General features: G+C 47.4%; 1 protein-coding gene across 1 annotated transcript in view; it reads right to left on the minus strand.

Moving 5' to 3' along the window:
• Positions 1-2,596: 2,596 nt before the first annotated feature.
• Positions 2,597-27,764, minus strand: part of LOC149359229 (uncharacterized) — a 195,680-nt gene continuing 170,512 nt past the window's right edge. The window contains exon 5 of the mRNA XM_089567620.1: positions 2,597-2,711. Within this exon, the coding sequence (XP_089423746.1) occupies positions 2,597-2,711 (115 nt within the window). The remainder of the gene's footprint in view (positions 2,712-27,764) is intronic.

Here is a 27,764-nt window from a genome sequence, read left to right on the forward strand (position 1 = left end):
ACCGCCTTAAGAAACGTCTCTAGACAACTGTATGTTTGCGAGCGCGAATGCCACAATTGTGTCTTTTTTTCCCCCAGTTTTTTCTTTCATTTTGATCATAAAAACAAGAAGTGTTCACGCCTGGATGACAAACTGGCCACTGTTGAAATTTTGCCCTCGGGACTGTCGCAAAAGTGGGACGCGTGCGACGCAGACCGGCCGTTTCGTAGAGCAGCACGCATGCATGGAGCAGGGAAATGAGGCGCCAGCGCGGAGAAGGGCGAAGACAGCGTTGCAAAAAAAGCGGTTGAGGGGAGTGAGCGAATGACAAGCTGCATTGACGCCGAGGGACTCTTCCGGCGAAGGTGGGGCCCACAGTCCGGGCAGCAGTGGCGTAGCCAGAAATTTTGTTTGGAGGGGCTCATGTTGCAGCGCGGCCTCCTCATAGAATTTGTAAAGGGATCAAACGCAAAAATAATAACTGCGTTGCCGTTGACAATGCCATTGTGTATTAGATGACGCTACGCAGTGTCTAGACAAGTGAAATATTTATTTTTTAAATAAAAGAATGTATTAGTATGTCTTAAAAATCGTGGCAGACCGTGATACTAATGCTTCCATGTTTTTGCGTATTTAAGAAATATCACACGAAGTCTAGAACTATATCAATTCGAAACCAGCAAAGCAGTGCAAGCCGCTGATATGAAAAACGTAATGGCCATGAAATGAGCAGGTAGAGGACAAATATTTTAAGGAATCTTTGTCGTTTAAGAATCTTTACATTTTTGTACACATGCAACGGCCGGGGAAAAATCTCAATGACGCTGTCCTTCGTTCCAGTGTACTCCGCAGCAGCAGCTTTCACCGGTCATGTATTGCGAGTAATTGCACCGAAATTTTACTCGCAAAAGCGAGCGCATGTAAAAACAAGGAGTTCTGCAAAATATACATTAGAAGTGCGAAGATAAAATGTAGTATTTGAAATGCGAAGATACAACTCGATAAAGGACAAAAAAGTGTCACTGGAAACAAAGTCACTGTATGTATACACAAAACCTCACAACAAGATATTTAAATACACGCATGTCTCCATTAAACCTACGTATCTAAGCAAAAGTCACTCTGTATAATGCGTCAAACAAGGCAAATAAGCATCTTGCGCAATCACAGATAGTAAACTTTACGCACGGAAAGACAGACGATCGGGCCAAGGAGAAAACTATGATAGCAGAACTCGCGATATGTACTTGTGCCATGCTGCGGTCGGTGACAGTTCGAAAAAACTCCGGGGGGGGGGGGGGGGGGGGGGGGGGGGAGGGGGGGGAAGACCCAAACCCCTACGTAAAGTGTTCCACGTGAGTGGTCTACGAGATTCATCTGGCAACGTATTCGTCGGTCAAACTGGAGGTTTCGTCAACAAACGTGCTAGGACGATCGTTAGGAAATGCATCAGATTCGTTCGAAAACCGGCCCGCTCATTGCAGCACTTGCATCGATAAAAATGAAAAAAAAAATGGGAACCATGACTTGGGGAGATCAAAATTTTAGTTAGCAGTAGAGATAGATTACCTCGCGAACTTGCAGAATGCTTTTTTAACAAATAGAGAGGTGACACGCGCGTCAGCACCACTTCTCCCTCTCAGAAAGTGAACATAGATTGTAAATAAATACGCGATCATGAGTAGTTTTCGTCTGTGTGGTGTTTATTTTCTGTTTTTTTTTTGTTTTTTTTGGGGGGGGGAGGGGGGATATCAGACGCGCATGCGTTCACCTTCTTCGGGCTAGATGCAATATGTGGCCTTCAATAAACACAGTTGGAGTAAGCGCCCATCCTGTCCGTCTTTCTGTGTCGTTTGTGTTAAATTTAGCGCTGTTTTTACCTTTTTTAGACAATCCACGCACTGCCTGTGGGTTTTCTTCTTGAGGCTTAACTTCTTCTTTCTTATCAACAGATAAATGCTACATTATACGCCCATATCCTCTCATCCCATTGCGATCTTATGTGTTTTGTTTTTTACATTGATTTCCGACACTTTGACGCGTTAGTTTCTTCGTGCACCTCTTCTTTCCCCGTGTCATTTTCTTTTTTTCGTACTGTTTCGATGCTCGCTGTTTGCACGTGTCCTGTTAAGTTCTAGCGCCGGGCGTGATCTCGCACGTCCGATGCACAGCGGGCTTTGAGAGCGAAGCCGTGTTCTCCCTGTCGCCGTCGTCTTCCTAATTTATGGAACAGCCGTGAACCCCAGTATGTTTTGTTACGAGTGGTGCCTGCCGCTCGGGGTGCTTTAATAGACTGCGTACACACTGGAGAGAGCAGGGCGAAGCGCCGGTGCAGCCCGCGCTGATGCTTTTCCGCTGCTTTTAAAGCCGCTTTGCCGTCTCGAACGTCGTCATTCACAGGGGATCGTCGCGGGGTTCACTTTACGCGGCGGCTCGAGGCTAATCGCTCTCGCCAGCGCGCCGCATCGCACTCTCTCGCGACGTCCGATGGCGCAGCAGCACGACCCGTGGACAGCAAGCGAGCCAAGCTGCAGGCAGGCGCCCCCCTGTCCTTCTTTCGCCGCGCGTGCTCTGCTTTCACTTCCGGGCAGTACGTTTGCTTCCACAAAAACTTGGTTTAGGTCTTAGTGCCCTGCCGCTTTGAGGATCCTTTCCCAGTTCCAGTGGGGCTGTGACATCCTGCTACTGGAGGAGGTAGCGAGCTTGGTGCCGGGCATGGCTTAGGAGTTTCGCTGGAAGAGAAATAAAAGGCAGTCATGTGATGAAATTTTGATGGCAGTACCACAAGCTGTCGACATTAACCCCAAACTATCCACTGACGACACTATGCTGCGCCTCATCGTCCCCTTCCCCCTCCCCCCTTTTTGCCCTAACGGCTTTGGCACGCATGCAAAGATGCGTATTAATGAGGCCCTTGATACTTGTCGCGAACCACGAAACAGGTTGTGCGACCTTTTGTGCGAAAGCACTCCTTCACGACGTCAAGCCAGCTCAGTCACCACCCTATGTGATGATTGACCTAAAGGGTCAAGCGCACCGGAAGCTTCGAAGAAGGCTAACATCATCTTAATCAATAAGGAGGGGGAAATTACACACCGATCCGCCTACTGTCCGCTGTCTATAAAGCATTTACTATGGTAATCGCTAACAGAGTGAGGACAATCTTAGATTTCAACCAGCCAAATGATCAGGCAGGTTTTTATAAGGGGTACTCGACAATAATCATATTCACACTACACGCTGAAAGTTAGGTGCGCTGGAACTTAGGTGCGCGGATAAAATTAAGAAGTTTGCCAGCATTATGTGGCCGCAGCTGGCACTGGAAAGGGTAATTGGAGAGATACGGGAGAGGCCTTTGTCCTGAAGTGGGCTTATTCAGGCTCACTAGATGACCTCAAAGATCTTGGGCAACCCATAAGTAAATAAATATTGCGGCGACTTGAATTCGACTCGGCGGCGGCGTGAACAGATAAGCTTTGCTGGTCACTGCGCGAGAGCATTAGACTATAGCCGCAGCCTATCACGCCTCGTGTTAAACTGGAACACCCTTTAGCCCTGTGCATTGCACAACGTCTTCTTCATTAACTAATACTACTATCAAACTAATATTCGCGCTTTCAACTATGTAGCCGTAGTGACAGAAAGATATGCTGCATGCGTTGACATGGACATCGTTGTGGCAGAAATATGGCACTAGGGAAATGCGTGTTCATATTGACAACACTGCTGCAGAAGCGCAGCACTGGAGCATAGGCCGCCAGCCTTACATTGGGTAAATTGCCGTTGACGATAGAAACGTTGAAAACGCGCCTAACTTGGTCCCTGGGTCAGTGGACACTCAATCACGCTTTCAGATACGTGGCGGTGGTGGCCACCTAAAAATATTGCGCTTTCGCCCAATACTTTTGTGCTTAGCAATGCTAAATCACCAGCCATTTTTTTTTTCAACAAACAAGAGAAAAGTACTGAACGCCCGAAAACTGACCCTGGCCTTTTTACGTATCTTGGAAGAAAGCGCCGACGGCACCTCTCGATTTTACTTGCCCCACTGCCAAGTGCGGGTTTAGCAAGCGGCTCTGGAAAGGTCAGCCGCCAAATGTAATCGGAGCTCTTCAGTTTCTGATCGAAGTTTTGCGGCGCCCTCCTCTGCAGAGCGTCGGCGAGAGATCGATTTTATTTCCCGACCTACCTGCTAGGCCTCTGTCCTTGACCTCGCCGCTCTCATACTTGACTGTCCCCGCACGGCGAACACCTCTCCATTTTGACCGCGTTTTCATACACCAGCTTAACCCACAACACTATCGCTTGATGGATGCGACGCTTGGCTATAGCGAATAGGTACAGCCGGAGCTTTTTTGTGACAAAATTGTAGCGCCGGTAATTGTAGAGACCTTGGAGAAATGGCTAATTATATCTGACCTGCTTGCTTTCAATGTTAAAAATTGAAAGGTCTATGCACACGCTTTCTCAAAGCGCATATGCATTGCTGTTTAAACCGGTGGCTGTACAAGATGATGAGGAAAGAGGTGCAGAAATGCAAAGCAAAAGCACAGATGTTTGGGCCCATTGGGGTCCATCCATGTTTGAAAAGTTTACAGCGTCTCCGTTTATTTCGCACTTCGAAGTTTTCGAAGTACAAAGTGACACCTGTACACCACGACAGTCTGCTCCCTTAGCGGATGGGTGCTGTCATGAAATATTTACCGGGGCAGTGCTGGTAATGCGAAAGCAATGAGGGCTCACCCGTACTTGCGTTGAAGTTTTGTGCGGAATCTTATTACGTTGTCTATGTCTACGTTACAGCTCTACGTCGACCGCCAAGTCGGAACCTTTCGGAACACCAAGTTGCGCTCAAAGATGCGGTCCTTATGGTTGGTTCTGGTTGTGCCTAGGCACACGCTTGAAGTGTCCTTGGTGGCAAAATGTAAAGACTAGTAATCTGACCTAATTCACCCACTAATTAACCTTAATTCGAAAGAATCCCGTTTTATTCGACTTAACCTGCCTTCTATTACATCTCAATACAACTTAATCCACTTCTGTCTCAACACGACTTAATCCACCTCCAATTCGTCATAAGCATACTTAATTCACCCAGTAATTCATATAAGGTTGGGTGACGGAAGGCTTCGTGGTGAAAGAGCGATCTATTGTTCTCGCATTAATAAAAGCAGTTATTTGCGAAACTATAAAGCTTTAAAACCATTTGCATGAGACGCAAATGAAGCACAGAATATTTCACTGCAGGCTTTCCGACGCTCCGGTATACATTTTCGCTTCGCGGAGTTCTCACTACACTGGTTCTTGCATAACCACGTCGACGAGATTTTACGAGAAATGGCTTTCACCATAAATGGCCAGAACAGTCTTATATGTTGCGGTTCTACTGCCAGGGGTTACGGCATATGACCAAGAAACACATGGTAGCGCAGCAGAAGACGGGGACACAGAACAGAGACGAACGAGAGCAACGCAAACTTGCAACAAATTTTGTTCATCTAAAGACGCAGATTTATATGCCAGAACATGACATGTTATCAAAAGTGCAGACAGGATCAATGTCTGAGATATGCGTTATCAGAAAGGAGTATGGATGGAGTGGTTACACATGCGTCTCCTGGTCTACCTAACTTTCCAGCTTCGATTATTTCTTTGTTATCGCATTTTTGCTTTTTCCTATAATACCACTTATGAGAAATATGTTGTTGCTGCACTTGGCACATAATACAGGCGTTGCTGGTAATCTTGAAAAAAGGCGCAATTTCTGATATGCGGGCTGGAATAACGCGATGCCTGTGTGATTCTCTCGATGAGGCTGAACGTGTCCCGATTTGACGTGACATGAGGTGTAGGGCCGATTAATTCCATATTTTCGCGCCACTGACGCTCTACCAGGGTGTCCAGGCTAACTTTAGCCAAGGGTTAAAAAATAAGATATTTGAGGTAGGCCAGGGAAACCACTTACATACATCTGCCAGCCGGCTTGCGCATCTAGGCAATTTTTTGTATTACTATTAATTAAGGAGTAATTAAGATAATTTTTCTAAATGCGTCAATATTGCGTAATAAATGCGTAAAAACTGGGGTCCTTCCGGACTCCAGTTTTGCTCCGCCACTCACGCAATCTGCTTCTTTCTTGGCTTCGACCAGCTAGTTGCGGTCGCGTTTCTTTATGGGCTTCACGAAATTCCGTTCTTTACTCATCCGCACGTACAGCCTTTGTCAAAAGTAACCAGGCTCCATGGTTTGCTTCTCATTTGTATAACAGAGCCCTCACGGCCTCCCTAAAGATCAAAAAGTTCTTTGAAGGTGAAAACAGGGGTTCTCCTTACCATACAGATATTTAGAGCTTGAGAGCTGACATAATAACTTTAATATACGACTATCAAGAAAAACGTGCAGTCTGGTTACTTTTGACAAAGACTGTACGTCGCACGTGCTTCGCGACGGTCACCGCACCGCGCGACAGCCGGAAGAACGCGGGAACTCCTCTCGAGAATGGCCGTGGCTTGGCATGCTTGTGGCTGCGGCCCGAAAAGCCCCATGCCGCCCTTGAGAGGCATTTGCCTATGCAAGCTCTCCACCAGGCTCTACGTCGTCCTCGTGGTCAGCAAGGTGTTTCCTAGGCGACCTCGTGAAAGCAGGTAGCACTTGCGAGCCTCATTCAAGACAACGGCTCTTCGTTGTTGCACCCATCACGCCAAACCTGTTGCCACCATTTGCCCGCCCAAGACGAGCATAAACATAGGCTTCTTCATTGATAATTGTGGGCTTCTGCGTGCCCTAAACATGCCACGACCAAGGAAGCGACGTGAAGTTCATTAAAACACTGGTGGAATAACGCCCAGAAGTTTCCCAAGGTAGCGAGACGTCTCGCACGATAAACCTCCCAAGCAAGTGATTCGGGTTGTTAGACTGCACACATACTTAGTAACACTGCGGCATATCTGCCCCTTTTTATAACTGGCGCAACAGACGATGTCTATTTTTTCACATCCCTTTGTTTCATCGCTCGCTCATTTCTGATGCCATGCACCAAAGAAAGTATCCCAAACTTGCGACCTGCTATTAATGGCTAGTTAGTCGACCACGATTAACGACAAAGAGCGGCTGACCTGCCGGGTTTTCTATCTCGAAAATGAGCGTGCGCCCTTTTTGTCAAGTCACTGCGCATGAAGCTCGTAAAGAAATTCACAGGAAGAGAAAATTCTACCAGTGTTACAATTGGACACACGAAAGAAGTGCAGAACAACGACTTTCAGCGGGGTGCCCTGGTGGTTATTACTGAAACGACGGCGGCGGTGATTACGCCGCAGCGGATGTGAGTAAATGAGACGAAGTTTGCAGTAAACGGCATTTAATGGCAACCTGCGACGCATGAAAAACCCTTTGTATATGAAGGTATACAGTCGAGCCCATGTGCTTAAAACAAACCTGATGGTTACGCGGATGGCATTCATTGTATTCGAAGTTCGTAGGAATGGACTTCCGATATTATTGCAAAAAATACTATGTACGACAAAGGTGGCGTTTATTTTCATACAGAAAGTGATTTTGCCCGTCTATTTCGTCAAATCAGACCTTTCGCGGGCGCTTTCCACGCTACCGACGCATTCATATTCTCGCGCCGAGGCCTTTGCTGCCATATGTTTTAGGGACGCTATATAACTAATTACAGATGAAGCGCTAACGGCAGCTGGCGGCAAAGTCGGTCTTTTTAATCAGACTCCAAAAGGTCTTAGAGTGATTTTGCTCTTGCGTAGACTGGCTTCTTTAAAGCACTTCTGTCAGACAGCGAAGTCCACACCGACGAGGTAATCCAAGTAAAGCATTCGACCAGCCGTGCACCAACGACGCATGGCGGCAAATCAACGTGATTCTAATCACGTGGTTTTTGGACGATCATCTGTTGTTCGTGGGCCCGCGAACCGACAGCCCTGCGAACGTGCGCGCAGACCGTATTAATAACATTGCATGCGGTCTGTGCGTCGTCTGCACACGGTAGCAGCAAAAAGTGGAGAGACAAACAAAGGCATTCAAACTTCTCAAGCCACTCCTGTTTGTTGATTCCCATTCGTGCGCAGTATAGCATCACCCTCGACCCTCCCCTTTTCTCGACGCTTTGTTGACGCTTCGCCCAGTCGGCACACATGCATATAATGAGCGACGTTGAAGGCCATCGCCGCGCGCTTGGCCGGCGTCCACGTACGGTTTCAATACCGCCTTCAAGATTTTTATTGCTTTTTCGGGTCACCATGTTCTTTCTGGAGCGGTGTCAAAGGATCTGAAAGGAACTCTTTGGTCTCGGTGCTTGTTGCAAGCCGTTTTTTGAATACAGGCGTGTATTCTCGGCGCTGTCTCGTTCGCTATAACCGAATGGTTTCGGGCGAAGTTTATTTATTTATTTATTTATTTATTTATTTATTTATTTATTTATTTATTTATTTATTTATTTATTTATTTATTTATTTATTTATTTATTTATTTATTTATTTATTTATTTATTTATTTATTTATTTATTTATTTATTTATTTCAAGATACACCTACCTAAAGGCCCTCTTCACGAGGGTATTACATACGGGGTGATAAAATTCGAACATGAATATATAGAAGGAACATCTAACATGAGTAACAGAGGAAAAAAAAACAAAAGAGCAATAACTGGCACTCAGCTAGTATCCAAATGTGGCGGATCAACAAACCGCAAAATGAACAAAATGAAAAAAAAAACAAAGAAAAACAAAGATAAAACAACGTAGTAAACAAAACTCGAAAGTCGCCTTGTTCGTAACAAACGAGCGTTCATTATACCTGCCGTGATTATAAGTGGACTCGACTGTATTAAACATCCCAGTGAAAATGTGCGTATTAGATTGTTTCAAGCGCAGCTGCTCTCTCAGCAACGAGTCAAGACATATTGTTTCGGAAACTTGGTCATACCTTGTTAATAGACAACACAAAAAACTAAAGCCTCACGGGATAGCTTCCGGAGTAATCCCAAATAAGTCACTGCTCCCTTGAAGACGATAGTTTACTTACCTGGATCCTCTGTGTACAAATCATGTGCTTTGTTTGCAGTCCATTCGTTTGTTTGTTTTGTTTTTTTTTGCATCGAAAAGCCGATTGATCGTATGAGCACGTAATAGGAGCAGAGAAGATCACAATATGGAAGCGCAAATGTATGGTGCCTTCGTTCCCATTTAAAAAGAAATGGGGCCCCGAGAGAGCAGCGGCCCAAAAGGAAAAAGAAGCGAGAAAACGAAGCACAAAAAACATGATAACAGAGAAAACGCACTATTTTCGATTGAAAAAAGAGCCAGGGGAGAAATCTGGCGCTGAACTACCGCGATATAAAGTGGACGCTGAGAAACAAAGCAATGAAAAAATAAAGAAGGGGTGCCGGATCGGGCAGACATATGAGCATCGATTGCTGCCCTGGGCCTGAGCTTTTTGGCCGAGAGAAATTGGTATAAAAAAAAAAAAGAAGCTGTTCGCCTCTAGAGACACGCGTGGGCAGAAGCCAAAACCACCAACCGTACGTGTAGCCAGTCACAAAAATAGGGTTGGGTTGGGGAAATCAAAGGAGGGAAGAGAGAGCGGAGTGGACTAAATGAGAGATGCAGGAAAAAGCAGCGCTTTTCGCCAGCGTCTTCAATCACTGAAGTAACAGGTGGCGTGGCAGCGAAGGACGTATTGAGCACCTCACCGGCTCAGCACAACGCAAAACAACGCGAGGAGGACGGTGCCAGCTGCTCTTTTGTAAGTCTCTTCCGGAAGTGGGAACTTGAGCCATTTGGCGCAGGAAATAATGGCGAGCAGTATGTCCCATTAAGCTGCTGCTGGTCTGGCCCGCGGGGGATACCACAGTCCGAGGTGGACTTCTGACATACGAACACCTTTGTCGCTAAGCTTCTTGGAAGGAAGACAGATACGAAATGTCGCTAGATTTTTTCCCGCTTCCTAATGATACGCAAGACATCACAGTGTATCACCAGATGGTGTTCGCCTGCGACCAGTACATAATGTGTAATTGAACTTCTTGGATCACGCTGTTTAGATTTCAGTTTAGCCAGTCGGACGACGGCTGTTACGTCTATGTTCAGCATAGGCTTGAAAAAACTCCAATACAATCGCCGCTTCATCATTCCTTGTCATTTCGGATTACGAAACAATGCTGTGTTAAGCGTCGACGTGAAATAAAATGAAAACTGAACGATTATATCACAGTTATTTTGCACCTCAAGTGAGAACATTGGTGTAATAGATATCCTTCAGCTGTTTAGATCGAACCAAAAACAGCATGGCAGGAGAATTTCAATTAGGAATTTCTTTCTGGTAGCAAGCAACTACCGCGTGGTGATTCATGTATAATAATTTCACGTTTCTTTATAGAGGAGAAAAGACGCAACGAAAAATTTAGTATCTGCATAAATTTTCAATTTTGAATCCAATTTTCTCTCTCTCACTGAGCTCCATCATGAGCATAAAGAACGCCACAAGTCCAGGAACATAAATGTAGACTTAAGTTTATGTCTTAACGCTTTCCTCTTCTCAGAAATCATTGCGCCTTCCTTTAGGCGTAACAGTGAAAAACAGTGCCTGAAGCTTTAACCCTTTTCGTGCCTTGGGAGACAAGGCACATGTCATGCGTTAGCGGAATACTCACAGTTACTGCACCTAATAAATACTTCCATTAGATTTATCAAAAAGCTAGATGTAAAATTCATAACCTTTTCTGGCTTTTTACGTTCGGGTACAAAAGAGGAGGAATAAATATGAAATGGCGCTGTACGATGAGCCGTCAGCCATACGTTAACCGAAACATGGCCGCACGTTGTTTGGCATAGCATTGAACCCGGATGTTTTCTATCGTGTACAGTACGGACTCTCAACTGAGGAGTGTGCCTTAAGAATGTCGTAGCTCTTTCCCTTCATGCCACATAATGGTCCCATCGGAAGGTCCGACGGAGGCGCCCATTTCTTTTCATCCTATGAGGCTGCCTTTGATTCCAGCACGGATCGAGCAGCAGCTGAAGCGCACCCGGCGGAAACGACATCTTCGTCGCCGAGGAAAAGGCAGGCGCACGTCCTGCAAGAATAGCGAAAATCAGACGTCATTCTTGTTTCTAGTTTCCGCTGGTTGGCGCGCGCGTCTCTAGCTCATCTTCGAAAATCATTGGCTGCGGTCTTTTTTTTCGATTCGTGCACCTTGTCTTTTCCATGCACTTCCACGTGGCGCTGTGTATAAGCTACGCAGCTCAATCTCGTCCAATGACATATGTTCGGCGACCGTAAGCCCCGATCACTGGGGAGGAGATGGTGGAAGATGTCTCTTTTGAGGCCGACCGGTCAAAAATAGGCGGCATTGTCATCGATTTATGGCCCATGCTAGGGTCCTCTATGCCAATTCGCCTAGCTTGCTGTCTCTTGGCGTCATACGCCTCAGCGACGATGTTCAAGGAGAGAAAAAAAAATGAAAGGAACTAATGTTCACGAGTTCTTCGATTCATCGGCGGGGCTTGGACGGCACCTAACGTGCATCCGCATTTTACGTAGCGGGAAGGGAAGGAAAAGCATTGAGCAAACATTCTGATTTTCTTTTTTTTCCATTTTTGTTTTTGTAATTGTGGAAGGAGGCATAATGATAATGACAATAAAAGCTGCTTTACACTTTGCCTTCTGTAATGTCTCTTGATTGCTTGATCTCCTTCACGTTGTCGTTTCGGCACTGAATGTATGGTTCAACTGATGTACGTTTCGTTAATTACAAAAGCATGAAGCCTGCTATGACATTCTTGACCATTTCGAACATGCTCCGAACAATCAGATGCAATATAAGAATTGCCATTGGGATCGCACAACGTGACTTGTATTTAGACAACAAAGAATCAGATAGCGAGCGCAGGCTATGCTTGTATTCAGGACGATATCCACATTATCCACTCTGTATCTATAACCTATCTGCCCTTCAGTGGGGCGGGGGAGGCACGGATGCGAAAGGAATATTAGAAAAAGAGAAGAACCGGAGACACAGAGATCACATCATCATGGACACGAGCAAACACGCAGGCAGGGCAAAAAAAGTAAAACTTGCCAGAAGATTCTAATAAAGCATCGATCAACACTATAAGAGCTCCAACGTAATAGTAACTACAAAAAAGTACCGCATCAGCAAGGAAAAGGCCTACTCCGACTAGTTTGAGAAAAAAAAAGAAGAAGTTTAAATCTCCAATATATAGAGCACAGCCACAGTATTATTTAATTATTAGAATATAGCAATGGAAACTAATGTTTGATGGAACTTCAGTTAACTTTGTTGCATGGAATAGCCCAGGTCTTTAACCGCTGCGTTGCTCTAATTCCCCGTTTTTATGGTGATGTGGAAATGTAATTAAAACCTGCAGGCAGAGGAAACATAAAAGGATGCAGCTGTCCGCCGGCAATCACAGAGGCCGTCAACATGAATGACTTTGTTTTGCGTGAATAACCCTTGCGTGTGGTCACTAACAGACGGGGACATATATTAGGCAGTTTTAGTTTGCCGTACAGCAGCAGCTTCACGTACGTAAGGCTCTTATGGGCGACCAGTGCGCATGCGCAGAACGCAAATGGTCTGCTTGACTCTCACAGACGTATACGTGTGATTCGGACGTCGCGGTCTTTGCGTTGCTTGCGCACGTAGCGTTGACAACATGACGGCGCCCTGCCCTCCCGCTTCACAGCGATAACAGCTTCGTCGCTATTCCCTCGACGCTATGTCGTGTCCTTAATTCTTGTATTCCCCTTCAATTTTCCCATTCTTACCCTCGCATAAAGCTTCAAGTGACAAATAGCTTTCGCTTTTCTGACGAAAGGGTGGTGCTTCAGCTGTTAAGCATGACGGAGTGGCGTTTGTTGTCGTCATAGCAATGCTCCGACGCAGTTCGACTGGTTTGGTTTTCACTCGTCTTGTACTAGAGTGGCTACAGGAGTATCTGTATCTGTTAGTAGATGGCGCTAGGAAAAACGCGCGGCCTGATTCACGTATGTGTAAATTTAATGGCTTTAAATGGCATGCGCGTAGGATATGTAGACTTGTCACATTGGCGTAGGGGAACTTTGTAAGTGTGTGAAACTAAAATTGTATATTATCTTTACGTTGTTTAGGCGGTCCCACTATAGCACTTTTGCGTAGTCAGTATTGTCGGCGCCAAAAAGAATGCAGATTGCTTAATTGTGAATAAATAATACTCGACAAGCAAATTCTAGATGTTGTTGTGCCCATTTTAATATACCGCAGATAGCCGCATATTGAATATTGACAGATCGCAGCGTAAAGTAGCATCAATTGTCGAGGTAAAACATTGATAATTCCTTGAAGATGGTTCCATCTTACGCACACGTCGACGTGACTTTGAGGGCCTTAAAGCTCTCTAATAAAGGCTGAAAATACGTCAGCTGGCTTTTAACACTTGCCGGTGGAATAGGCGTACAGCCTTCACACTTCCTGAGTGGTGCCCATAGCAAGGATAGTGCGCTTAGCATGGAAAACTATGCTTCCTGGTGTTTCGCGAACAAAGCGACACATGGGCTGGGAGGTACGTGGGATTGACTTAGACCACCTGGCTTCTTTAACGCGCGCTTACTTCGTGCAGCACAAGGATTTTTTATGTTGATATTCGAAGTAAACCTGCCGCGGCGGTCGGGATCGAGCACGTGCTCGTGGAATATGTCAAAAATCATAAGCCTTGGAATACGTATGCCTAAAATTACTCTCACGAAGTTTTTTCTTTCGCCGGCAGTCTTTACCATTGTTTAGTTGTGACGGTTCATGCGGGTTTCACGTCCCAAAGCGACTCAGGTTATGACAGACGCCATAGTGAAGGGCTCCGGAAATTTCTATCACTTGAGGTTCTTTAACGTGCACTGACACTGCGCAGTACACGGGCCTCTAGAATTTTCCCTCCATCGAAATTCAGCCGCTTCGGTCGGGATCGAGCGCACGCCTTTCGGTGCAGCAGCCGAATACCATAATTCAATGTGGGTGGTACAGCGCGAACTAGACAAAGGACAAAAGCATGAAGACAACACTGACGAGAGCTGCGTCGCAACAAAATTTTTCATTGAAATCAAACATTTATACATGAAAACCACGTGATACGACAGAGCATCGATCAGTTCGACAAGCAATATCGAGAAAGCACAACTATCGCCACTCATCTGACGTGTGGCGAAGTCCTATCAAAAGCCTACCCCTTTCCCCCGCCCCCTCCCACCCCACCTGATTACTCATAGGCAAAAGAATTTCATGAATTATTTAGAAAACAGACCTCTTATCAACCAACAACAAGGAAGACTGGCTGACACGCTGCGACTGCTTCTTTCTGAAGAAATAATCTTCCATTATTTCCCTGGTCGCCTTATCCCGGTGGCGAAACAAAATCTTCGTTTTTGTGACCAAGGGGCGGCACTTTTTCTTTTCTTCTTTCCCGCAATCGCGACAGTGATCTTTTAGGTGAGAATGTGTGGAATCTGAGAGTGAACTGAGGTGTTCACGCAAGGAATGTTAATGCATCGACTGGTTTGACCTATGTAGACTTTATTGCATGATAGTGGAAGTTCATAAACTACTGAGCAGGCGCAGTCCACCAACCTTGACCTGCGTTAAATCAGGAATTTAAATAGACTAACTTCTATCAGCTTTTCATGGCGGTTACTAATGGCATGGCAGAGCCCACTCAACTTATTTGGCGCCAAAAAAATGGCGTCAACATCAAACTTTCCCGCCACATCCCGTCTGTATTGTCTTCTTGATTTTTTCCGTCGTCTAGTTCGCGCTGTACCATTCACAATGAATTATTACCAACTCGCCCAGCCATCCATCCTTCTTCGGGTACCATAACCGCCGAGCCACCGCGGCGGGTGTTTAGTTCTGAACCCGCCCTGGTGACTCGGTGGCTGAGTCTCGGCTGCTGATATTAGCGAAAAGTGTGCGGCGCGGGGGTCTCTCAGATTCGCCGGCGGAGGTGGATATTCTCCATTCTGACGGGAATGCCGAAAGCGTGTTGATATCTGAGCTTAAATTGCAAGACCGAGCCGCTAGCGCCGGTGCTGGCTCATAAAGCGACGAAGCGCAGTGGCGACACGAGTACGAAACACACAGGTTGAACCAAGTAGCTAAACTTGCTCGAAGAGAGGAGGAGCCAGGAATAGTGAGCCACCGTCGTTGCCGAGGGTGTCATCGTCATTGCGCCCGTGACCCGGACGTTGAGCCGCACAGTTTTACCCAATGCTCCCGTCGAAAAGGCATGCCCTGAAAGGCGACATCCCCACTGATGAAAGACAGGAGACCCTAACTGCAGCGCGTGGCGGCAATGCTTTGGGAGCTACGTTTATCTACGGTACAGGTCGAATGAAGAGGCCTGGATAAAGCTTGACTTTTTGGTTTCATGCGACAAGCGTAGAGGAAGAAGTTTCAATGGCGCGATGGGTACTGCGGACGACTTGCTCGATCAGTGGCTTGTTGAGTTCGACCATGATATGGCGAAACAAATACGAATTCCAACTCGTGCTTGATACATTTGCAAAGCACCATGTGTCGACTTTTCTGGCGTTGGTGACAACGTTATTCTCGCCACGAAATGTCGAGTGCAAGCTCCAGCCACAGGATATGGGCGTCATTCGCGCGCTCATGACGTCCTATCGTCGGTGCATCAACCAACTCACAGACCAGATGGTGATAATCCGCTTCGGATATCTTTGCTCACTGCACTGGAAATGACCTGTTAACACTATGTGGATAAGTTAATTGCGCAACAACTTAGACAGGACACAGAAAGAAACACATACAACAGTTCACGAGCGCACGAGTGCGCTCGTGAACTGTTGTATGTGTTTCTTTCTGTGTCCTGTCTAAGTTGTTGCGCAATTCACTTATCTACTATGCAGAACCATCTAGCCCGACAACACGCTCTTCTGAACACAATGTGGATGGGACTGATTGCGGAGTGCACCAGGAATTGCTTCCGCAAGGCATGCTTTATGGGCCACGGAACGACTGAGAACACTTTTGAACATCCGCGTGATTAAGCATGTGCACTTGTAGCAGCGCGTTGTTGGTGCACAAATGACCGTGCATGATTTCGCCTGAGATGACTGCGATGGTGAGGATTTTGACGCGGGCATCGCAATGTCATAGTCCTAGAAAGCCACTGCACGCCAAGTACGAGCGCCGCGCGACTGCCAAGAATCTGATGATGACGAAGACGCCGACCTCTCACTGGTTGCCATGAACGGTTTGGTTTGGTTTGATTTGTGGGGTTTAACGTCCCAAAGTGGCTTAGGCCATGAGGGACGCTGTAGTAAAGGGCTCCAGAAATTTACACCACCTGAGGTTTTTTAACGTGCACTGGCATCGCACAGTACACGGGCCTCTAGTATTTCGCCTCCATCGAAATGCGACCGCCGCGGCCGGGATCAAACCCGCGGCCTTTCGGTCAGCAGCCGAGCACCATAACCACTAAGCCACCGCAACGCTTTAACCACGATTAGTTATGTCCTCTTTTTAAAGCAGCTCAACTGTTGGTACTCACTACCTCGGAGAGGAACATTAAGTATATATGACCGCTCTTGAAGGCTAGGAAAGCGCCGTGAAGTGGTTTGCGTTGAAAAGGCCGGCGCGCTTAACGAACGTTTGTAAGAAATAAACGCCAGTTTCGTTGGACTTGGCATTTCTGGCTGTAAAATGGGAAGTCCACTTGCAACGAACCTCGGATACAACGAACGCGATCTGCGCGACCGCCAGGTTCATTAGACGTGGTCTCAACTGTATTGCTATTGCGGCTGTTTCCATCACTACTACTACCGTTCCTACACTGTTATTGTGCTACTATTACTCCTGCTGGCACTAATACTTCTGATACTACTGCTTATACTACTATTCCTTCCCCTGCTACGAGTGCCACTGTTGCTATTACTCCTCCTTCTATTCTCAAGAAGTTTTCAAAATGTCTACTTTCAGTGTTGGGCCGTTTGTGTGCAGGTGGTGCTGGGAGTTCTCCAATAATTCCAGGCATGGTCTGCGCCCTCTTCAGAACAACGGCTAAGGCACATTTCAAAACCAGAGCAGTGGCATCCTATTGGACCCACGTGAGTGCCTAGCTTACTTGGGTCGACACTTTCTATGAGCCGATGCAGAGCATCCGTCGCATGAGTAGAACGAATAATTCTGCTTGCGGACAAGATAGGATATTATTGCACTCCATCATTGGGACACACATATGAATAAAGACAACAATCACTGGAGCCGAGGAGAGCATGGGAGAATTCTTTTTCTTTCAATTCGTGGTGTTGATCAATAGGGAATCAGAAATGTATTTTTTTAAACCTGAAAAAGCATTAATTAGACAGTAGAAGAAAAACCAACCACATGCCACCGCTGAAATCCGAAACCATGACATCCGCGTGTCATACGTGCGGTCTATACCAACTTAACTACGATGGAGGCTGTCTAGTCTTCCACATTCGAGAGCATTTATGTTGTACGTAATCTTATATAGATCTAGAGTGTTCTCTAGCAACTCCCTTTAGGTTAAAAAGAGGTTACAGTGCTAATTTCCTAGTGATAACCGCAACAAATAAAAGCTTTCCTTTATGCGCTCCTCGGTTTCAGTGAATGTTGGCTTTTTTTTCATAAATAATGCTGCTGCCCGGCAGGCCCCGCTTTCGCTCTTTCATTGCGAGCATGAAGCTCTGAACTGCCCCGAAATCAGACCAGGGCAGAAGAGAAACACGCAAGACACACTCATTTTTTAACATTTCAGAAGTGGCGGTGTGCTTGACTGAGATGATTGCATTTAGGGGAGAAAAAAATGGACACCGCCAGTGCGCGCCGGTAGCCGGCTGGAGCGCGATAGCGGGGGACGCCCGACCATTAGTCTGCGAGGTTCGGCAGGCGCGTAGAAGCGGAAGCGTAAACACCCAAAACGCAAGATGATTCGAGAAGTAGTCAACATGGCTGCATATTTAATGGCAAAATCGATGCCGCTAACCGTTAAATCGTTGGCGACCATCCTTCAACGCGAACGTCGCCTTACGTCTCGAGTCCTGCCCTCTAGCGGCCCGCAACCGGTACGTGCAAAAATAAGCGCTCGTTTTTCCTGCCGGCTTACGTTTCGCGTCCTGGTCGTTCTTCTTGAGCCTTATAAATGATTATTTGCTAAGCACAGCGCCGTGATTTTCGGTGAACTTTATAGGCTAAATTTTCGCGAATATTTACCGCTAGCCTTTCGTGCTCCCGTCTATCTCGGAGGAAAAACGAAAGAGCTCATTTTTAACGTTTCGTTTTCGCACTGAGCAAAAATGCGTTCTGTGCCGCCGCCGAGAGGAGAGGCAGGCCGGAAACGCTGTTCAGCAGCGACGAAGCAACTATCGCGGGTCATAGGTGCTGCCAACCGTAATCAATCTCGGAATCGGCGACACTATGTAGCTTTTAGCGCCGCTAAGGTCTACCTTTCCTTTAATGCTAAAGCGTTACTAGTCCTATTACAAGAAAAGCCGGCGGCTAGTGTTAGCGTACTTGCTGATGGCACAAGCAAAATCCCAGGAATGGTACGAAAAATAGGGTAACGTCATCAGGCAGCCGTAGGACTTACACAGCAACACAGCACAGCCATTTCAGAAAACCATAGACATTCGTTCGTTCGTCTACGTATACTCCCCACTGTTATTTGAGACTCAAAAACAATAGCACTATAGGAAGACACACATAAGAAAGACCGACGCAGGACATACACCGACGCAAAACATGTGCATGTCTTGCATCGGTCTTTCTTGTTTGTGTCTTCTCATAGCGCTACTGTTTTTCAGTCTCATATAATATGCCCCTCCTAGCCCAAACTAACGTTCTTTTAAACTCCCCACAGGCCGTCTTTAACATGACGCCAGCATTCGCGACTACATTCGTACAAAATTTGACGCTGCCGTTTGCCAGCACGGATGATGTCGTACGATTTCTCGTTGCATGTGCTAGTCAACATGTGCTAGTCAAATTGGAGGCCAGTTTGCGACAGCTTTTCGACCGGCGACATATGCACCTTCAATTGCATGCCTTCCCAGACTTTTTACCTCTCCCCTTAAGGCGCGGTTGAGGTGTCCACTGACATATGATAGAGTTACTGCGCCAAATCCTAAACACCAATCTTCATATCAAAATTGTAACGCCAACGTTCGTGGTGGTGGTGGCGAAAAACTTTATTGCTGGCGGAGCCCTTATAGTGAAAATTTCAGAGGTGGGTGGTACCTGGGCTGGCAGCCCGTGCCTGACGGCGACCTTCTCCGTCCATTGCACCAGCCTCAGTTGCGAGGCCAGGCCGGAGATAGAGACCACGACCTCCCATCCCCCCGAGCCCGCGAGGGCCCATTGGGCTGGTGGTTGCAGTTGTTGAATGTGGCTCTCGGGGCTCCACAGAGGGAACATTCGAGGGTGAGAGTAGAAGGGAAGAAAATCACAAGTAGCGCTAAGGAGGGAAAGATGCGAGCCTGGAGTTGTCGCCAGGTCGTCTGCTATTGTTTTGTTAGCGATGTTGCTTGGTTTACTGAGGCTTAACATCCCAAAGAGACTCAGGCTATGAGAGACGCCGTAGTGAAGGGCCCCCTCAAATTTCGACTGCCTGGCGTTCTTTAACGTGCCCTGGCATCGCACAGTACACGGGCCTTTAGAATTTCGCCTCCATCGAAATTTGTCAGCCGCGGCCGGGATCGAAACCACGTCTTTCGGGTGAGCAGCCGAGCACCACAACAACTGAGCCACCGCAGCGGCGCATTTTGTGTGTGGCGGGGGATAAAGTAGACGTTTTTCGCCGTAGTGTAGCGCGATGTCGTGATATGTGATCAGCCGGTCTCTCGCGCTGCCTGCGTCTTCAGTAGGCGCTGCTCGAGCAGCGGAATGGGCCGCTTCGTTACCAGGAATGACCGAAATGGCCGGTACTCATGCTATTTAGATGGAACGAGGCTTGGACAGGGCGTGTAATGCAAAGGCAAGATAACCGGTGGTCCTTAAGGGTAACGGGGGGGATTCCAAGAGAAGTCAAACGTAGCACGGGGTGGCAGAAAGTTAGGTTGGCGGATGAGGTTAAGAAGTTTGCGGGGATACGGTGGCCGCAATTGGCGAATGACAGGGTTAATCGGAGTGACGTGGGAGAGGCATTTGTCTTGCAGTGGGCGTAGTCAGGCTAATGATGATGATTATGATGATGAGGTGGCTGGTGGTTGGAGGTGAGACTTTTATAGACGGCAGCATGTATCCGCCCACGGGAAAAATTTTGAATGGCGGTTTTGGAATCACTCAAGATAAGAGAGGCAGTGGAAGACGATACTGCAAGCGCGTAGGCTGCTTCTTTGGCTTCTATCAAGGTGTTTGCCCAGATCGAGCCTGATTTCGTGTGTTAATGGTGGTTGCAGAGTACACAGAGGGCGTAAGCTGAGGTGTGGAAGTACTCCATGGCATCTACGTAGACTACGTCAGGTTGGTATTCATGTGGTTTAGGCAAGGTGCTGGCGTGGGCTGCCCGCCGAGACTGGTGGTCGTCTGCATGCTTGTTTTTAGGTAGGGGGTGAATAGTGAGGTGGTCCCTGACGCATTGCAGAACCTTGTGGGAGTTAATGGGAGGTGGACCGATCTGTCGGAGCTGGAGTGAGGCTAGAATGCGGCGTCCAGTGGTAGCGGAAGACAGTCTGTCTATCTGGGCTATGAGGTTTGCTTCTGTCAGCTCACTCAGTGTGTCGTGGACTCCCATGCGTAAGAGCCAAAAGGTGCGGTGCGGGTGCGTTGGGGCAGACTTAAGGCCGCCTCGTAGTCTTCTCTGATTAGTGTGTATACCTTTTCTGCCTTCGTTTTTAGTGTGTACAGGTAAGGCTGAAGGTATAGCATGCGGCTTGTCACGAATGAATGTAGCAATCTTCAAATGCGATGTTCGAGCATGCCGCGGTGTTTATCAAGCGCTTTTGATCAAACGAATGATCTGGTGCGTGGTGGCAGTGAGTTTGGAGATAGTCTCTGTATTAAGCCTCTTGCCTTGCAAGAACATGTCTAGCACGCGAAGGTTGTGAACTTGTGGAACCGGCTGCCCATTTATAGTGATGAGCATGGAGGGGTTGTCCTATTTACATGGGGTTGCATGGTGCAGGAGGAGTTCGGACTTGGCAAGAGAGCAAGCGAAGCCTATGAAGGCCGAGCTTTCCGCCGCCAGGTTCGCTCCTGCCAGTAGAGTTTCTTCCATGCTTCCGAAAGTATGCAACTGCCATCCTTTCCTAGCGAAAGGAGAAGCCTGCTTTAACTGCCGCCGTGCTGGCCATCGCTGCGACGACTGCATAAAACCCAAGAGAGACCTGTTCAAGCATTGTGGCGAAGCTCATGCTCCAGCTGAACCCCCCAAGTGCTTGCACAGGTGGACCATGTGCGGTGAACCGCATTATACGGGGACCCGAAAGAACGTTTCTTTCGCCCAGGCAACAAAATGTCAACACTCCCCGCCATTGCCGCAGCCGAAGAACAAACAGCTTCCCGGCAATCCCGCAGCAAGCAACGGTCCCACTCGCACGACCGCAATCACTTCCGCCCCAGGTCACAGTCGGTGGCACCCAAGGAATCCACATCGACCAATGATATGAACCGCTCGCCATCCTTCGCGCCCCTGGCCGACCAGCCTCCGCCAGAAAATAAGGTGAGCAGTGGTCCACGATCTCCCTCCATTGCATGAAAACGGACAACTTAAATAAAGACTAGGAAGACAAGAGAAACAGATCCAACAAAAAAACGACCAAATAAGGCAACTAAACGACCAACTTAAGAAACAGCACGATAAGTAACGGAACGATCAATTCAACGAACAACTCAAGCAACAAAGGGAACACATCGCCACCTTAAGCCAGTAAATGCAGATGATCATATACAAGCTCTCCCCCACAAAGGGAAGCAAACCTCCCACCTCAAACTCTCAACACTACACATCATCCGCCTGCATCGGCACCCCCCACCACCCTAAACACACCAAACATCCTGATCTGAACACCTCCATCGACCTACTGGAGCGAAGCCGAATTCTTTCAGACTATACCGCAGAGCACGAACACATGGGCTAACAGCATGAACGTCTAGATCACGACGCTCGAGAAGGAGATGCAGCAGCAGCAGATCCAAATTAAGCTCGACAAATTAATCTCTATAACAGCACCCCAACTCTCCCCACCAGCCCCCAAACCGATGATGGCAGGACATCGCAAGGATACTAAGGTGTGGCAGTTCCACTGCCACACCTTAATGTCTAGGTCCAGATCTTGTTCTGGATCTTGTTCTTGTTCCAGATCTTGTTCGCTGCTCCTTGCGCTTCTCTCGAACGCGGATACATAGCGCCATACGATACGGGATTGTCTAGTCGACGATCTGCGGCGACCCCAGTGCAGATGCTGCGTGAGAGTTCGGTGCCGCAGCGTGTAATACGTGCGCTCTGTTAAGTGTGGCAAGGCAGAGAAGGATTGAAATTGCTGTCGACCCCGAATAAATTTTGGCGCCTTCGTGGTTTACTTGCTGCGACTTCATGGATGGGTGGAACAGCAGCGAAGACACTACCCTGCGATCCTTCCGAGCTCGTTATTCAACTGCGTTAACTGCGAAGTTTTTTTCATTCATCCGCACGAATGCTGCGAGCATAGTTTACTATACCGACTCTTAAATATAATATGTCGGCCGCAACGCGCATACTCCCACATTTGGGCCAAAGAGTCTATACGTACATTCAGACGTTGCTTGAGCAATGTATTGCGCCGACGCTGTGAGGTGATACCCGCCGTGTAGAGAATATGGTTAACTTCGGCCTACTGCGGTTCTTTAATGTGCCAAGAAACCTCAAAGGCGTTTCCGCATTTCGCCTGCAGCAGAAATATTGCCTCCGCAGCCAGGAACAGAACCCGCGCTTTTGTGCTGTGTTGCGGAACGTCTCCACAGCTATACGAACGAGCACAGGGACCGAAAAGAAACCAAGAGTGTATTTGCGACGCTTTAATGGCTAGTGCAATGAACTTTTAGCGACGCGACGCGAAAATGGTTACTGGAAATTCGCCTGGCATTCCTCGTGCCAAGCTCAGCTTTTACCACGACACCGACGATACTGAGCTGTTGTCTGCCTCAAGGAAAGAGTGGCGTCCACGCAGAGGTAAAATACTTACGCGACTCTAAGCTGGGATCGGCGGGTGTTAGTAGACAGCAATTGCAGTTGGCACGGTAAAGCGATTTGTTGACCTCAATACTGATGGGCCACGAAATTATCCATCGAGCGTTCTATGGTCCGGCAAATTATGCACCTGCATATTTGTCATAAATGTTACCGGCGTATGTCTTACTATGTTTTTTTGGCATCAAAATGTACAGCGGGTGGAAACTGGCCACGAGATCACCGACCGAAATTAATTTCTCCGCTGCCATAGCATGTGCACGGAACGCTGAGCACCTAGAATGTTAAGTACCCGGACCAGTGCACAAAAGAACTAATCTGAGCGCCATGATTTCCGATGACGATGGAGCTTGCACTTTAGTGAGGAGGCGTCTCCAAGTTTCACGGTGGAAGAAGGGCATGTTCCTTGGTCAGCTGGCACGCATAATGTACTCCAGCCGCCTGTGCGCAGTTTCTTTTGAGGCCTCCATGATGGATCGACGTCTTATCGTTTTTCACAGGTCGTCCCCGAGGGCAGTGCGGCAGCGGCGGGTGTGGACCGCTTGCTTGCCTGCTTGGCACATGTGGCTGCAGACTGTCGTTTTCTAGCAGGCTTTCTTGAGCTTGCTTGTTTTGTCAGGTATTTGGGACATCCGGGAAAAATACTGGGTACACCATTCGCCAAGAGCGCAGGTTTATTGGGTGCATTTAAAAGTGACTTGCCATTGAACTCGACGTAATACAATTTTATATCGTATGTTCAAGAAAGTGCCTCAAGAAGACGTGGTCGCTCGGTTGGAGCATCCTATCTGCTCTGGGGATTGCCTAACACCAAAGTTCTAGGCAAGCAGGCATCGACGCAGCATTAAAAAGTGACACTTGGTCTGCACAACTCCCGTAACCTGATCTTCAGTAGGGTACGAAGCATGATCGCGTGTAATTGGCTTCTGGACCCGGCTAGACCCCTGAGGTGTGCCACAGCAACAATAAACGCAGCACAGCCACTATGTACACTCGCCGTCAAAAGTAAATGGAAGGCGCCTTTGTCGAAAACAATTCAATTTTTTTATATCTACAGCATAATGGTCAATGTTTTTTGGTGCACATTGCAATTCGCACAATCACGTATTCAAGTAAAAGGGGTACTGCGCACAAAAAGACACGGACAAGAAGATAACACAACAAGCACATTTACTATGATTGACCGACTAGCCCAAGAACGTACGTATTCAAGGATTCATGAATTGGAAGGGGGAGTGGGCAGTAATTAAATTTTTTGGTTAATATTGCCTTCCGTTTACTTATTACGGCACCTGTACATAGGCCGCGACGACCGTCCAGGGTCGTCGTGGCTGTCCTTTATTTTCCATCCCTATATGATGGAAACTAAAGATAATAAAGGTTTATACAGCAAGGAGAGACAGCAGAAGGGCCATACGACCAACGTGCAAACGGCCCAGCGCCAGAACACGCACCTCGAGCTCGCAGTCGTTCACGCCAAAGGCCTTGACAATAGCCTTCGGTCGAAACATGTTACCAAATAGTGGGTGCGATTAGCACGAGAAACAGAAACATTTTTCGTTGCACGCCAAGATGTGCGACGACAATTTCACTCAGAAAGGTTAATGAGCAGGTGGTGTCTGCGATTTGATAAGGAAGGTCGCTCCAGTGAATTGCTGCTTGGAAGAAAAATGATTTGGATAAGTACTCGTGCGTACACACTGGCGTGAAACTCTCAGCGGATGACCCAAGCTGTGATGCGTGTGTAATGGAGGCGTTCAGAAGCACGGTTCACGTCTGAGCTGGGAAAAGAAGGAGGAGGAACAGGAATAAGAAGAAAGGCAGGGAGGTTAACCGAAGAATAATCGGTTTGGGAAAGAAAACTTTTGAAAAAGACACAGGCTAGAAATGCGGCGACAGTGAGAAAGACAGTATAATCGAGAGTAAAGCTTGAGAGACGAAACGCCGATATCATATAAGTATCAGCGATGCATGATAATAACGGCTGTGTTCTGCACGGCTTCGAATAAATCAAAGAGGTATGCTTGCTGTGGATTCCAAATGGCGGATTTATACTGCAGTTGTGACGTGATCAATAATTTATAAGCAAGAAACTATATATTTTGAGGGGCATCTCGAAGATAACGTTTAATAAAGCTAATTTTTTTATTGGAATATAACATCACCTAATTACATGCTTGCACCATCAGTGGCCATTGCTGATAGTGATGTCCAGGTAATCATAGGTGTGAACAGTTTCAACAGGCAAGTAACAAACTGAGTATGTAAATAGATACGACTTCCACCGGCGATGCAAAGACATGAGTTTGCTTTTAGTGGGATTAACGCTCATCAATCAGATTACACAAAACTTGAATGCAGTAAGGGTTGTCCAGGAGGAATTCTTGATAAGCACTGTTAGCAATTGGAATATATACACGCAATCGCAAGCGAACTGACAGGCACAACATGATACATTCAGTGGCAAATCATTAATACAAATTAGGAATACGAGGGGAAAAGGGCACCTCCTTGTGGAAAAGCTGATATTACCTGTAGACGGTTAGAGGAGTAGTTAACGACAGTGGACTATGAGTGATGACGATGTGTGCAGGATTTCTTTACGCAATAATGTTTGGATGCAGGTTAAGCCGGGATAGCTCGCTGTTGCTATTATTTATGAAGGCTCTCAGCAAGGCTAAGTCAGGCGTGACAGTGTGGTCCATTGGCCGACAAGGCGACCGAAAATGTTCCGTGTCAGACTGAGAGAGATGTGGCCACGACCCCAGCAGCACTGCACACAATTACAGATGGACGCATCGAATGAAACACTCCAAATGCGGTCGTTGCAACCATGCCTCGGCGCTGTCGGCGCTTCCGGGGCTGGGAAACGCAGCGAGCCGGAAACGCGCTTCATATTGGAGATCAAAGGAGAGGAAACGAGCGGAGGCTTCGGCCCGTAGGCCGGGCAACACAAAGGAGGCTGTACCCTGTTTACTCTCGCAATTCCCACCGTATGGGGCGCTGAGCTGCGAATGAGCAATACAACGGCGCCGTAACCGAGGCCTTTTCCGCTTCTTCACCCAGAGTTGGTGTTCGTCGTTAGTTGCCCTGACGTCTCTTCGTCTTGCCACTTTTCTCATTTCCCGGCCTTTTCCCGGACTCTGTATAGGTCGTCTCTGCAAAGGACGTGAATTGTGGATTTTTGCTGGCAACTGCGCAGTACCTAAGCACTGCTGGGCAATGACACAAAGTTCTCGATTACTTTTAATATACTTGGTCAGCTCAGTTTACGTTACAATCGTGCCCTTAAATATGGTGTGCATAACAACGCAGATAGAGAATTTTCCGGACAATCAGAGGCACTACGCTCACGTTCTGTGTTATCCGTGCGAGTCTATGTTTGCCTGCTTGGGTTGCCTTGTACTACACAATGCAACACAAAGTCGTCCCATATTCAGTGCTAATTAAATGCAGTACCAATTAATGTGTACTGAAAGCGACCAGTCTTGCACTCACAACCGTCCACTTGCAGCGACCGATGTTCCGTGTGCCACTGATTAAAAGGTCACACGAGCTTATTTCCTTCCTGGGACAGCGCAAGAGAACGGTGGGTACAGAAAAGTCCATTGACGCCCAGCTTTCAAAGTTTCCCCAACCCTGCTTTCAGTGCCATCCGGCGCGGATTTCAGGCGCCACTATTTTGTCGAGATGAGTAGGTGGAGGTGGAAGCCCGTGTCTTTTCACGACGCAGCAGTGGCTCCACCTGGGAAATCCCCGTTCGCTTCCTCACTCCTTTGCGGGGCCTCTATGAAACCGGTTCACGGCGATTATTTTCAAAGGCGCATGGCTTTATTGCTGGTAAACTGCGCAAGGAAAAAGGAGAGAGATGTGTATATAGTGAAGTTGCAGGGATGCCGATTTGAAAATATATGAATAATTCAGCTCGGCCGTGATACATGCAATATCTGTACCCCTAGTACTACCCTTAGCACAAGTTAAAACGCCGTTACAGCGATTGTTTCTATTTTTCATGAGGAAATGTCTGCACCATCATGTAACCCTATGACATATGTATATTAACACAGCGTATGCTTAGTGCATGATGAACAGGCATCTCGAGAATCGCAAGTATGATGGATCGATAGAACAGGAGGTTAGGTTGAAAAACAATAGTCTAAGCCAAGCGAATGAGTAAATGGCCAAAGTAAAACAAATCACGGACGTAGGAGTGTTTACCATCACTTATACAGAAATAACCGACATACGTGTCCATGCATTCAAGCGCGCGCGTCTCACCGAGAGGCTTCTTTCTTTCCGCTTTAATTCCGCAGCGTTTTTTTTCTTTCAGGTAGGGGTGGCTTCACTATGAATTAAATGGAGGCTTGCGATTGACTGAAGCTTGCTGACGCGACTCGTTAGCTGATCTCCTGCTGCTCACATCCGATCGCATCGCACCTTGAGCCTCGGGAAAGAGCTAGGCGAGGTCATGCAAACTCGCCAATGCTTTGTTAGACCAACCGAGCGAGCATATGTGCCAGCAATCGCGAAACTGTCCAAACCAGCCGGTAAGAATAGGAGGCTTTGCATGTTCACG

This window comes from Amblyomma mixtum, chromosome 2, assembly GCF_055824585.1.
Source record: "Amblyomma mixtum isolate Tamu chromosome 2, ASM5582458v1, whole genome shotgun sequence".
NCBI lineage: Eukaryota > Metazoa > Arthropoda > Arachnida > Ixodida > Ixodidae > Amblyomma > Amblyomma mixtum.